General features: G+C 44.4%; 1 protein-coding gene across 1 annotated transcript in view; it reads left to right on the top strand.

The window, feature by feature from the left end:
* The first annotated feature begins 287 nt into the window (after window positions 1-287).
* lamc1 (laminin, gamma 1) overlaps window positions 288-14593 on the top strand; it is a 46874-nt gene continuing 32568 nt past the window's right edge. The window contains exon 1 of the mRNA XM_067475047.1: window positions 288-1134. Within this exon, the coding sequence (XP_067331148.1) occupies window positions 762-1134 (373 nt within the window). The 5' untranslated portion in view covers window positions 288-761. The remainder of the gene's footprint in view (window positions 1135-14593) is intronic.

The following is a 14593-nucleotide window of genomic DNA, read 5'->3' as shown; positions in this document are numbered from 1 at the left end:
ACAGTCTGGCTGTGGGTTCAGCTGCATGTGGACCTACAGAACATGGTTCACCACAAACAACTGAAGCAGAAAAATCCTACTGAATACTAAAAAGTGAATCCATCGTTTTCACTGATTGGATCAATTTAACACATAATCGTGATGAAGACTCCTCCCCTGCTCTCATGTTATCAGGATGAACTGATCCTGTTTCTTCTTATCCACGTTAATCAGCTTAATCAGGCTCAGGGATGGTTCGGGTTCATCCGAAATCAGCACCTTTGCTCTGGGTTCGTGTGAAGCTACTCAGTAACTAAGTACTTTACTGTGACCCTTAGTGAGGATTAGCTGAATCCCTAAACAGGGTCTGTGGCTGTTAAAGTTTTATTGCACTGGTTGAAGAGTGGATCCATCCGAGCGTTCGACTGTGCACGAACTTTCCTGGAGTTTCAGGAGCTTAGTCGGAAGTGGTCGCAGTGTCCGCCTCAGACCTGCGCAGTAGAGGACTGGGTGTAGTCTGGAGCACAGTCCCGTCTTTTCCTGCTGGAGTTGGTGCATGGCGGCGGACACAAAGAGTTGAGGCCCGAGCTCAGACCCTCACACAGCAGGACAGCCGGGAGACGAGCTCCGGACGCGGCGCCGCAGCTGAACCTTCCCGCATGGTCTCAACTGACGCTTTTGGATTTAAGAGAGTCGCCGTAAACTTTGGACGAGCTCAGGGAGAGTTGGTGTCAAAGCCGCGCAGAGATTTTCGGGCCGAGAAGGACTGACGGGACGGAAAAATGCCGACCTTGATCCGGACTCTGGTGGCATGGAGCTGCCTGGCGCTGTGCGTCCGCGCAGCGATGGACGAGTGCTCGGACGAAAAGGGCAGACCGCAGCGCTGCATGCCCGAGTTCGTGAACGCAGCCTTTAACGTGACGGTGGTGGCGACCAACACCTGCGGCTCTCCGCCCGAGGAGTACTGCGTGCAGACCGGCGCCACCGGGGTCACCAAGTCCTGCCACATCTGCAGTGCCCAGGACCCGCGGAACCACCACAGCCCGGTGTACCTGACCGACTACAACAACCAACAGGACACCACCTGGTGGCAGAGCCAGACCATGCTGGCGGGGATCCAGTACCCGAGCACCATCAACCTCACCTTGCACCTCGGTAAGAGCCCCGCGAACACTCGCTGCCGAATCCCTTTAGATAAACCTGCAGTTCGGTGTTTTGCTGCTTATACATTCGAACAAGTATTCGACACACACACGCGCACACAGCTTACAAATCAGAAGAACCCACAGTTGGATTCGGTCTGAGTCCAGAACTCTTACACCGAACTTTCTGTGGTGTTTTGCAGCTTTGCAGAGCGCGTCGTTCTCTCTGCTGCTTCACAACAAGAATCGGCCGGAAAAAGTGAGAGATTTCAAAGTTAAAGGAACAAAGTGTTGCGTCTGGTTCTTAAAACGGCCTCGTAACAACTCGTTAACTTTACTCATGTTGAACAAATGTGGCTCAGCACAGAAACGTTTTTGCAAACGCGAGGCGAAGCGTAAAAATGGTGGAATTTTGAATGGAGTTTGGTGAGTTTTTTTCTCTGTGATGGCGCATAGAAAAACCACTTTTAAACAAGTTACTGTGACGTTTGTTAGCTGGAAATCGTGGGAGCTTTAGAGCTGTTTCTGTTCATTGGTGTGTGTGTGTGTGTGTGTGTGATGGGGGGTCGCTGCTTCAGCTCCATCACACTCAAACAGCTGGAGGTGTGAAGTTCGCAGCCTCCTGTCCTACTGTCCCTCTTCACGCATCAGGCCGGCTGTGGATTCAGTTGCTGGGGGGTCTCAGACGGGACTGGTGTCCTATGGGGACAGCTGGTCTCTGAGGTCTAGAGGACGTTTGCCCGCAGACTCCTGCTTCTTTAAGAAAAAACAGAGCATGAAGGTTCAGTCTCTGACAAACAGCAGTTTGATGATGATGATGATGATGGTGGTTTCTTAGACTAAACTCTCCTGGAGCAGCAGTGATGGTTTTTAATTGCAGGCTTTCTGTGAATTTCTGAAGAATTTCCTGGTTTGCTTGTTCTTCTGTCTCTGTTGGCTGTGTCCTGAGTAAACACTGTCTTAGGTTTGTCACAGTCTGCTGGCAGACTTTGACCTCACTGTTTCTGAGATCCTGGCTTCAGCACTTACTAGACCTTTCCGGTGCCTTCAGTTAAATCTCACGGTCGTCCTCAGTTTTCAGTTGTCTGTCTCCCGAATGTGCACAAACAAAGAAAAATAAAAAAAACAACCTTTTTCCTGATGGAGGCCATGAACTGTGGCTAAAAGCTCCCAGGAATCTTGTAAGTGGGCCTTGAGTTGGGATCTTTTTTTAGAGTTTTCGTGTGTGTTTGTGTAGATCTTTATTTTTGGCACCGTGGTAAATTGATTCCTGATGATTCAAGCTAACATTTTTTAGAACTGATGAAATTTGTAACAAAAATTCTCTTTGGCTTCGGATTAAACTAAGCAGTTGCCAGTGTCGCCTCTGTTTCTTTGATTTGTGTATTTCACAAATAGCTGATGCTTTACAAAATAATCATTAGGGAAACGGGGGTCTTTTTTTAAATACTTTAAAATATGTGTGTGTAAAATAGGTTTGTTGTCCCAGTTACATTTAATCATTTAGCAGACGCTTTTATCCACGTGAGGTACAAGGCAGCAAAAATGTAAGTCAAGGTCTAAAATCGAAGTCCCCTGCTGAGACACCTTCACCTTGTTAATCGTCAAACCCTGGTTACACCAATCCTCCAGTCCTGAGATTTCATGGAAATGTCTTAGAAATGTGTTCAGTAACTCCGAGCTCCCTTTGCTGATGAAGGCCATGAGATGTGGTGGGAAACTGCAGTAAATGTGCAGAACTTTCCATTTTTCAACAGTTTTCATCCTATTCTGTCAGATCAGTCAGTTTTAGTTTCCACAAGTTCTTCATGCAGAGGCTTTATCTACAGCCCCGCTGGCTCTTCCTGCAGCTCTGACTCGACCTTTTTAAAAATACCTGTCTATTTCTGAAGCCTCGGCCCCCCCCGGCAACAGCTCCACAGTTTTTAACGGTGCTTGACATTCCTGAGAGGTTCAGTCATGCTGCAGTCTCTGTAGCCTCAGGTACTGAGCTCTGATCAACGCCCCGTTTTCACATGGAAATGCGTTTTAATTACACACGGTGTTTTCAGTCCTCGGGGCCACGTTTCCATTGTGGGACCCGGTGTTTTCTCCATTATTAAAGCTCGGGCTTTGTTCTGCAGCAGATAAGCTCAGAATGTGTGAGGTCAGAACGTCTCCGCTCACGGCAAACATTTGAAAAGGCAGCTGAAACAGGAAGTGAGGGAGTGAAGTCACTGTCAAGTAGATCCACAGCGAATGACAGAAAATAAGTTTAGCTGCTGTACTGATGAGCTGTGGTTCGATTTTATTTATGTGTTTTTTTTTTTTTAAGAACAAAATCAAAAGTCTCTGGTTCGAGCTGCTGAATCGTAAAGTAAAACTGGTTTCTTTTCTGCTTTCTGTCACAGCAAAGTGAAAAACTTTGGGTTTGGACTGTTCAGTGGACAAATGGAGACGTTTGTAAACTGAATGTCCCCTGAGGAAAGTTGGTGATTTCATGCTGTTGTGGATTATTTGCGGATTAGTTGTGGATTTGTCTTTGTCCTGCTTGTAGTTGAAGGCATCATGAGGAGGCAGATAAAAGGACACAGACGTCTCTTTGTTGTGGTTCTGAGTCTTTTTATCAGTGTTGCATCTTTGTGGTTATTTCGCGTCTCTTTGAGGCCGTGTGAGCACCTGCCAGACCTGCACTGGAATCCTAAGTTGATCCAGGTATTATCCAGAGGACCTGTATGTGAGATTGCAGCCACTTCTCTAGTACAAAGACTTTAATATCTGTGTGAGTACAGCAGGAAAATATCCGGAGAATTTACACTTATTTAACAACAGCTAGCAGGAGACGTTTCTGTTGGGGCAGACGTTGAAATTGTGAAATAAGTTCAAGGAGCAGTTTGCATCTTTAATTCACTGTTAACAACATTTCAACATAGAACTTTACCCCCTCCCTGCTGTACTCAGGTACCTCCCCTTCCCCAGGTTACACAGTTCAGCAGTACTATCTGCTGATGTGCTCTACAGGTATGAAAGAGCAACTCCAGAGAAGATCTGGATGTAATTCTCCAGATTTCATATGTGATAGAGGCTCTTGTGGCTGTTTTGTGACAGTAGTTGTTTCACACTCTGTGGTGGATTTAACTCTTCTTGTGAAATCTTTGCTTTATGTTCACCTCTCCTCACTCTGAGGTGGACTTTAGTCACTGTGGTATTTGGAGCTGGTGACAGTGTAGAAAATAGGATTTACAGAAATAACTGTAGGTTTGATTGTTGCCAGAAACTCTCACAGGGTTTGTGGGTAATGGAGTGAAAGGGCATCTGTCACTGAGCGTCCTGAATGTTTGCAGTCTGCACTGGATGTGGTTTTGAGATTGTTTGCTCTAAGTTTAAATGTTGCCCCACAGCTTATTTCCTGTTTAGACGTCTCCAAACCTTTTTCCTCACAGAAGGTTTTTAACACTGAGTGAATCTCTAGCAGCAGATGAAGAGGTTCATGCTCCGTTTCCTGCAGTGGAGGCAGTAAATCAGGAATCTGACCAAACACTTTCAGTTTCAGTCCTCAGTGCTACAGAGTCATACAAAAACATCCCAAACCTCGTAGCAAACTGAGTGAGTCTTGAGTTTTCGGTCCCTCTCTGGAGTCCAGGAGTCTTAATCTCAGGAAACATGGTGCTGTCTTTGATGTGAGTGTGCAGCAGGAAGGCGACATGTCCCAACTCGACTCTGCAGAGTGGAGGGTGGCGAGTTTGACGTGAAGCCACCACAGAGGAGAAAAGCTGCCGATGGACAGGGAGGAGGGGGAGGGGGGGTCCTCTCGGTAAACTGGATTTAACATAGCTGAAATCCTCAGTAACACGAGGGGAACTAAAGCCCAGTCTGAACTCCTGAGACCAGGCTGTTGGCGTTTGACGTGAGTTTAAAGCTTTATACCAGACCATAGAAGACAAGCTGTCAAATCTTGTCAATGTCCTAATAAGACTGAGGAAAAGCTTTACAATCCTCATGATAACTGTCATTAGTAGAAACAAGTCTTTGTTAAGAGTTGGACACATAAAACTGTTATTTATTAATGGCCAATGAAAAACTGTCTGACTGCAAACATTTGGTGTTTAGCGTCATGAGAAAACTCCTGTACTCATCCTGACTGTCTGGGAGCAGGTTAAGGGAGGGGGGAGGGGGATGGGGAGGGGAGGTTACTTGCTTCAGTTACCTTAGTGTCTCTTTGAAGTCTGGGCATGGAGGAAAAATCCCTTCTCAAATAGATAAAAAACACTCCACCTCTTTATGGTGAGTCTCTAAGTTTCCTAAGATCCTGAACACAACAGGCAGAGATTTGGGTCAGAAAGCAAGTATGAGATGTCCAGTTTCTCTGGAATTCTAAGGGAAATGTAAGGGTCTTTCTAAGGGTTAAGGGAGTTTGGTGTGTGCCTCTTTCATCAGCAGTGATTTCCAGAGCCGCTCATCCAGCTGTGCAGCTCCTGTAATCTGTCCAGTTTCCCACGCTGAGCTCATTCCTCAGACACAAAACAATGAGCCCCCCCCCTGACACACACACACAGATACACAAACACACACTCAGATTAGTATAATTTGCAACAGCTGGGTGCTGCAGAGGAAGAAAACTGACTTTTGTTTAATGGAGGGGTGGGAGAGCCTGAGAGGAGGATGAGGAGCAGGGTTTTCCCACAAAGCACTGCTGTCTGAGGGACAGACAAACGTCTTCCTGTGAGACACCGTTTCACCAGGACAGTATTGTTGACCGGGTGAAGAACTGATCCTGCCTCACACAAACTCCAGACTCGTGGACGTGGAAGCCATGAGCATCAGTGCTGTGTGTGTCTCCTATATGTTCTCCAGTCCAGTCAACACTGATAAGAACTTTAACCGTAGATCCCTGTTGTCACGTGACACCTGCCTGCACCTGTCTCCTGTTTGTTGAAACATGTCTTTGGCCCAGTGTCTTTAATACAGGTAAAGGCGTTGGGAGAATGTTTATTAAACACGAGGCGTTCAGAGCCCCTCGGATATCTGTTTTACCTTAGAGCTTAAAGGTACCAGCACGTGAAGCCGGCATCTCGGGTGTCAAGGTGACACGTCTGCTGAGATTTGACTTTGTTCAGATAAGCAGGGGAAAAAACACATTTTCTAATGGAGGTTTTCTTGTGTAGCAGGAGCTTGAAGACGCTGTGGGAATCATCAGCTTTTACATGACACATGTTCATCTGTGCAGCCACATATTTTATATGGTGGTTTGTGTTTTTGAAACCTTCAGATGATGCTGAGTCTAAATGAGCGTGTTTCTTGGTTCAGAGACGATAAACAGAAGTGCAGCGATGGTCTTTTCGTGACCTTTGGGATGCAGCCAGTGAAGTAAATCACCTGCTCCACAGCTGATTTGATGACTAATAAAACCTTGAGTCTGAAGAAAAGTCATTGCAGTCTGAAAGCGAAACAAACCTTCTGTCTCAGAAATGTGTGGAAGCACTTTTCTTACAAGAAAAACATGGAGAAAGACCAAATGATGCATAAAATAACCTGGCATATGAATAAAAATGCACTTAAGTCCTAAAATTATGGCATGTGCATCTATGGAATTTTGATACAAATAACTTTACAGTAACTGTCAAAATTAGGAGCTACATCGTAGGTTTTATGTTAAAAAAACACTTTAGTAACACAAGTTACTAAAAAGTAATTTTTTCTGAAATTAGTTTTTTTTTTTTTTATCAAGTCAAATTGTGAATCAAAAAGCCAAAGATTTTCACTAAATCTGCAATAAAAAAGATATAAATTAAACCCTAAAAGAAAGAAACTAACTCAAAAAAGTGCAATTTGGGAATTTCAGGAAAAGAATAAACTAAGTTGTGAGTTTCCATGAAAAAGATGTTTTTCTTCGATTAGCTGCTGAGGCCCATCTGCCTCTGTAGATCAGACAAAGTGACGTCCCCCTCGTCTGTCTCAGCTTCAGGTCTGAACCTCGTGTCATCTCAGGAATCCAGACTTTCCTTTAGACTTGAACTGAGTCTGTGACACACACACACACACACACACACACCTCCCCCTTCCCCATCAGCAGATCAGAAGCTGGAGGCCGCTGCTCCTCACAAACCTCTTTGTTTTTTCATCTTCAGCATGAGGAGGAGGAGGATTAGTCTTTCAGCGTGGTCACTCTCAGTTGTCTGGAAGTTTCATTTCCCACACTTACAACTCTTTCCTCGCGTCTTTCGGTCTCCTCAGTCGTCACAAACCTGCAGCGTTTCACGTTTTCACTTGCCGGTTTTGAGTTTTCACACTCACATAAAAATAGAACTTCACTGTAAAATGTGAAGGACGTCTGGTTTGGAGCCTGAGTTACCGATAATCATCCAGTAAAAACCTGTATTTTAAAAACTGTGTCTGTGTTTCCATATTAGGAGTCTGTGAACTAGACGAGCTCTTTAGTGTGGAACGTTAACCCTCCAACTTCCTCTAACTGCTCATGAATCATCACACTTTGGAGCCGGTCTGTGTTTAATCCAGTATGAAACCAGGAAAATGGTCGAGTAGGAGAATGAGGTCGAAGGCTGAGGCTGTGTGGGAAGATTAGTCTTTGAATGAAGCTTCATGTGGAGCAGATGTGACTCGTGTGGAGGGTAGGTCCCTCCTGTCTGCCAGCCAAAGTGACCTTTGGCAAGACCATGACCAAAAGTTGATCCCACTGGGTCTGGTGAGAACCTCTCAATGCAGCTGCCGTCATCTGTGCGTGTGACAATGTGAAACACTTTACATAAAAGTTTTAACTATGTTTACCTACGTTGGCTTAAATTTAGTTTCCAACAGCGAACTAAACTTTTTTGTTTTGTCCTTTCGGCTTATCCCGTGAGTTCAGGGTCGCCACAGTGTACCGTTCTCCGCATGTTGATTTGGCCCAGTTTTCACATCGGATGAGCTGCACAAATCCGCTTAGATCTCACAGAATAAAATATGTTCCTTCAAAATGCAGAATTTGTTTCTATCAGCAGCCGAGGTTTTCTGTACACTGAGGCCTCACTGAGCCCCTCAGATTCAGACAGGCCGGGTTTTACTCAGCAGTTGAACACGAGCTTAGCAGCACTGTGCTAGTTATCCATGAGTTCACTACAAACGGCAGCTGCTAACTAGTACTTCACTTTAAACATGCACTGGTACAAAAGATGCAGGCTGAAAAACAGGACGTGGGTTGTGATGGTCTAAGACCTGCCGGTCCAGATTAGAGGGACACATCCGTGCTGCTGTTCAGGTTTGAAGTCTGAACAGCAGGTCTCAATGCAGACATTCAGGGTGGGGTCTGAGCTGAGATCTGCCCACTGCTCTGGGAAATTGAAAACTTTTATTAAAGCCGCAGCAGTTTCTGAACTTCTCCCATGGAAGTTTCCTGTCACAGGGAGATTTCCAGGTGAGGCTGCAGCTGCAGAGGGTCTTTATTTACCTGACAGCCACGACGAACGGGGCCTCTTCTCTTCTGCTTTGTTCACTCCTCACACTCTGAAGCACAAACTCCACATTCTTGTTGCTGTGTCCTAATTAAAAGTCGCGTGCTGCGTTTAGGGTCACTGCTGTCATCGACCCTGTGAAGTCCCTACGCTGCACAGTCTGCGTGAAAGCTTGGGCTGAAAACGTCCAAGTTTGTGAAGCTGAAGCTACAGATGAGGAAACCATACAGCTATGTTCAGCAGTTTGTGCGGTGTTTCTCCACCCGCCCTCCATTACAGCAGCAGCTGAGGATCATGGGTAATGAAGTATTTGGAGCTGACTGTAAACTGACTAACATAAAGTTAGTGAAACTCCTCCTGTTTGTTCGTGTGTTTTTCCGAGCATTGTCTCCTGATATGTAATTCGCCTCCTAAACCGTGTCAAACACGCAGCAGGTTGTTATTAGCTGTTGTTTTATTCCTGCTGACATCTGGATCGAACTGTAATTACAGCCTCATCTCCACACACCGAGACTTTTCCACCGGATACACACCGATGGCAGTTTATTGGAGCTGCAGGTTTCTCCTCGCTGGAGGCAGTGAACGCATCACGTTCTGCTCATAAATCATCACCACTGCAGGGTTGAAATCCAAACACACTGCAGGCTGCAGTCACTTATTTGACCTGTTCAGGTGTAGCTGTTGGTCTCCGTGGAATAAATTCAGGCCACTTTGGAGTGAGTGCTTGAAAGTCACAAAATCTATGTGCAAAAAGTGTTTACGAGCTCTGATAAGTGACAAACACTCTGCACAAGTTACGTTAGATGAAATTGCATTACAAATGAATATGTGTACTGCAGCATTAGAGGCTCGGGTCTGTTTTTGTGGAGCTCATTCACTTCACTCCCTTTGTAAAGCAAACACTGACCAATAGTTATAAATAAATTCCCAGCAGGACTTGTTGTCATCTCACCTGTCACCTGAACAATGGATCAGTCAACATGTGACAGAATCTTAAAAGAAGACGCACAAAGTCCGAATCACTAAACGTGAGTTTGGTTGATTTGCATAGCTTAAAAAAATCCAACTGTTACGACATTTAACCTGCAGGAAGACGACAAATGTTCAGTTTGTTAAACTAAACTGAGGATAGAAAAAACACATTTGTGAAAGAGAAGAGAACAAACTCATGGGAAAAAGTTTCCAATGGGTAAAAACATTTGTTTCTTATTGTCATCTGACATGCGATCTTCTAAAGTATGAGAGGATTTGAAGCAGAGACCAAACAACATGGAGCTCTGCTAATCGTTTGACTTATTTTGCTGTTGAATTGCTAAATGTAGGTTGAACCACATTCCTCTAAGTTGAATGGAGCTAGTGTGTGAAACACAGGTCAGCTGTTCAGACTGGACTAGTTTCTGTTTGGGGAATAAAGTCCATATTTGTTTGTTTAAAAGAGGATCATTGAAGAAAATATTAAAATAAAAATGATGAATTTAATTTAGAATTGTTTTATAAATTGTTATACAATTGAAATTGACCACAAACTAATTATCAGGTGCAGCTCTACGTATTGATTGTCCTCTGAAAAATCCATATATCATTTCCTCAGCAGCTTGATTAATAGGCCAACTTTTACTCTGAAGCCGTCAGTGACACCAGACTGGACCAGGACCAGGTTTTGTGTGATGAGAACACGATGTCTTTGTGCTCAGAGCGTTTAGACTCCAGCAACCAGGCTTATAATCAGCTTTTTCCAACTGTGCACGTGCCCAACAAAGCGCTGCAGGCAGGAACATGCAGCCAAGTGACAGCATGAATGAAAGGACAGATGGTAAATGAGCCCGATGACAACTCGTTTTTTTCTGTCAAAGGCTGCATAAAAGTGTCATCACTCTGCAGCGACACAAACGGCACAAAAAGATTTAAAGTGACCTGCATGTAAACAGTGATCAACAAAGTTCTAGTGAAGCTAAATATCCTGCTGGGAACAACCAGTCACTGTCAAAGGACATTAAAGTTCAGCAGGTGGATGTAAAGTTACCTTCTAACTCTGTTGTTTCCTCAGCTGCTGCACAACAAGAATTAGAAATAAACAAATTATGTGTTTGCACATCTGCCCTTCAAATACAGTTTGTGTTCAGAAGTCTGCTCCTCAGGCTTTAGATGCACAGGCCCCGATATTTACTGTGGTCACTGCCTTTAACTGCAACAGCAAAGTAACTGACTGCGACGTGGCCTTTTACCACAATAATGGGGGAAAAAACTGCCGAATTGTCCGTTTAACGGCGTGATTCAGTCTCTGTGAACTTTCAGCCTTTCTTTTAACTGTCCGACTAAAACATCTGCGCTCATGGCGGCTCAGACTAAACAATTTTAGTTCTGTGGCCCCTCAGATAAAATCAGAGTCGTCGTGGAGATGTGCTGGGAGGCGGTGGTGGGCTCCAGGAGGGGGTGGATGTTGGTTCTGTTATCAGGTTACAGAGTCTGTAGTTTGGTTTTTGTAGAAGATCCGTCTCCGTCTGTAGGAACCAGGGGCAGGCAGTGAACTTTATAAAAGTTCTGAGAGAAGCTGTGGATCCACATATGAGGATTAATCACATTTAACACAGGAGGGAAAATTAAAGCCATCGTTAGAGCTGCTACCTTCAGCTTAGACAGCACACTGTTTCCTGGGGGTGGGTGGAGGACCCTCCAACATTTGGAGAGACGTTCAAGTATCAACCAAATTCACACGACCCATTTTACAAAGACAAGTCACAGACGGTCACAGGTGATCCGCACCAAAGGCTTTGGAGAGGGAGGTTCCACTACTACTGCAACTAACCACTGTGAAAGAACTCGATTTATTCCGTCTATAAAACACTGTAGGACCTTCAAATATGTGCACAACACGTCCTTCAGCACATGGCTGCTGAACTGGATTCAGTGCAGAGGTTAAAGTGTCATTAAATGCACCATGAGATGAATTTATTAATCGTTTTGTTGTGAAAGGAATGTGAAACACGGAGGAGATAAAACATGACAACCTCTTTCATAACCTCACCGATACTTTGATGATTGTATCTCACAACCAGACGTCACCTTGACATGACCCTCAGGTGTGTTGACATTTCTTTAGGAACTCAGGAAAGTAACTTATCACTGAGTTTAGCACATGACGGAATCAGGGCCCTGACAAACTCGCGTCCTTTGGACTTGGCTGTTTGCTCATTGTCAGAAAACAGTGGCAGCTCCCACTAAAAGCAACAACCTCATTATTATGGTAAGAAACCTAAAAGTTGCTGATGCTCACTCGAATTCTTCATGTCCGATTAATTAGGAAGAATCTTTTTAGTAGTAATTTTTTTTTTAGCACAGTCCTGTCGTTGACTTTCTTAAAAAATACTTGTCCTGCACAGACTCTGGTCCAGTCCTGACTTCCATTTCTGTATAAACTGACTGTTGAGACCTTCGACCCGACTATAAACTGACATAACGAAGCATTTCCTCTCCTGTGGGAAGAAAAACCACTGTGGGAATTGAGCAGCTTCTGACCTCTGAGGAAACGGAACTCAAGTGTGTTAAAGCAGCATTGGGGGAATCATGGGGCCCGGGGTCCTGGTCCCGCTGAGAATCTGTGGTTTTCTCTGCCCGGGACGTGATTCCATGCCCCAGGGAGAGCAGAGAGCAGCCGGTTCCATTATTATAGACGGCGCAGTGTCTGAACAAGCAGAGATGCGTTACAGGGACAAGCAGATGCATGCAGGGTAATCTTATCCCTGCTCCCTGGGAGGAAGAGACGGAGTAAAAAGTGACTCGTTTTCAAAGCGGCGTGAGGCCGAACGCATAATTACGGTGCACGCTGCAGACATGACGACGGATCGTCAAGCCTTTGTTCGTCTTTTCCACCTGAGCTGGATAATTGTACCGTTGTTGTTGAAGCTGGATGCTCAGACATCCAACCTCAACATGGCAGAAATTCTGCAGCTCAAACTTGGTTAAAAAAACTCAATGTTTGTCTTGTTGAGTTTAAACACGTTTCAACTTAAATATTGGTTAAAACAAATATTTGAACACAGAGAAGAAAAAGTGCTGAATGACAAAGGCCACGCCCCCAATCAGTGACGTCACTGTCAAGGTTTGGTTAAAATAACCTGGTGGTGACATCACCAAATATGAAACAACCAAAAACATTTTAACTTATTTTAAAATACATTTTTACTATAGTGACATTAATACATATTTCACTATTACTTACTTGAAATATTTTGTCCTTTAAACTGATCAAATTGACTATTTATATTTTACAACCTCATTTCTAACTTACCGTTACAACTTAAATCACTAATTGCAGTAAATTGAGCATGCAGTGATTCCGTTTCCTCCCGGCCCCTGATGGTAATAATAGCCCCCCACCACTCCGCTGTGTTTATTTGAGCTGGACCACTCGGTGGACAGTTCGGGTGTTGGACGTGCTGTTATTGTGACGTCTTTCTGCGGGTCGTCCTCTGTAAACCTGCAGCAAAGGTTGGAACGATTAGCTGGGATTTAATCTACACGAGCAGACGTTTCTTCACTAAAGACAATAAACGAGTTCAGTAAACTGACTTGATTAAAGACGATTAATCATCATTTATCGTGCACATTAAAGTGTCAGCACACAGACTCTTTAAAGTGGTGCAGATACGACTTCAGGGGATTCACCACACACACTTCTTAAACACAAAACAACAGGATATTGGTTTTTTGATAAATTCGCTCCTTTTGTTTTAGATGACAGGAGCAGATAGTAGCTGAACGTCCTCTGTCCTCTGTCATCCATTGTTCAGGTTGTTGACGTCTCAGAAACCTGAGCCGTGCCCCTGATGTGGGTTTGGAGCTGAGGCAGATTTGCAGATGTTTTCTTTCTCCGCTGCACTTTTTCAGGGAACATGATGTTCCTGATTGCTGCCTTTTCATCCCAAAGAAAACACGGGGTTTGGCTCATTTCAAAATTCACATTTCAGCCTTCTCAAAGGCAGGAAGGTCTCCAGCAGCTTGTTTCCTCCACGTCAGGTTCAGCTTCAAAGACCCTGTGACAGAAATAAACTGAAGACTATGAGGAGGGAAAATGTGTTTATTATAAATACTACAGTTTACTTTGGTGAAATATATTTTCCAGACACATCCTGATCACTGCTGGTCATTGTCCCAACAACAGAGTCAATGTCTCCCCTGGGTTTTGGAGAAGACACTGTAAACCTATAAAGAAAAGGTTAAAACCTTTATTTTAATCAGACTGTCCTTACAAGTAATGCACTTTGAAGAGACAGAAGAAAGAGGAACAGCTCAGACTATGTGATGCCTTTAACACAACACAGACTTTTGAAAAAGTCAGAAACCAAAAGAAAAACAGAATCAAACATTAGGAAACAAGTGTAGAGCCAGATCCTGACACAACACGGTGTCACAAAAGACTGTGACAGTCATGTGAACTCTGTGTGAATGAGTCTGTGGTTGTGATGGTTTCATTGTAACTGAAGTTCTCAGTTGGGAGTTAGACAGGAGCAGACTGGGAGCAGTTGGTTCATTTTTCCACTTGTTGAACCTTTTAAAACACTTTGACTTTGTAATAATGGACTAAAAATTCCCAGCTTCCCATTTGAAACCTGAGATCCGTCTGTACGTCTGTGAGGTGAAATTGAATGCCGCCCCCCCCCCCCCCCCCCCCCCCCTCAGTTTACAGTATGAGGACTGTATCAGCAGGTGTGTGAGGTTTGTGGGGGGGTGGACACCCTGCATCCTGCTGGAACTCTTTGTCTCCGCTAACGAGGACTGTTTTCGTCACAGTGTGGTGACACCTCTTGGGGGGGGTATCTGCTTCTTTGGTGGTCTCTGCTGTTAAATCTTCAGCAAACTGATGGGAATCTGGTGCAGGGCTATTTTTGGCAGTGGTGGGGGGATGTGCTCAGAACTTTTCCTTAAGTAAAAGTAACAATACTGCAGAAATCCTGCAATCATCTCATAACTGTTTGAATGCAGGATTTCTGCTGTATTGTTACTTTCTCTGAATTATGTAAATGCTAAGTTGCAAGGAACCTGTGA

Source organism: Channa argus, chromosome 14 (assembly GCF_033026475.1).
Source record: "Channa argus isolate prfri chromosome 14, Channa argus male v1.0, whole genome shotgun sequence".
Taxonomy (NCBI): domain Eukaryota; kingdom Metazoa; phylum Chordata; class Actinopteri; order Anabantiformes; family Channidae; genus Channa; species Channa argus.
This window is presented reverse-complemented; position numbering and strand designations above follow the sequence as displayed.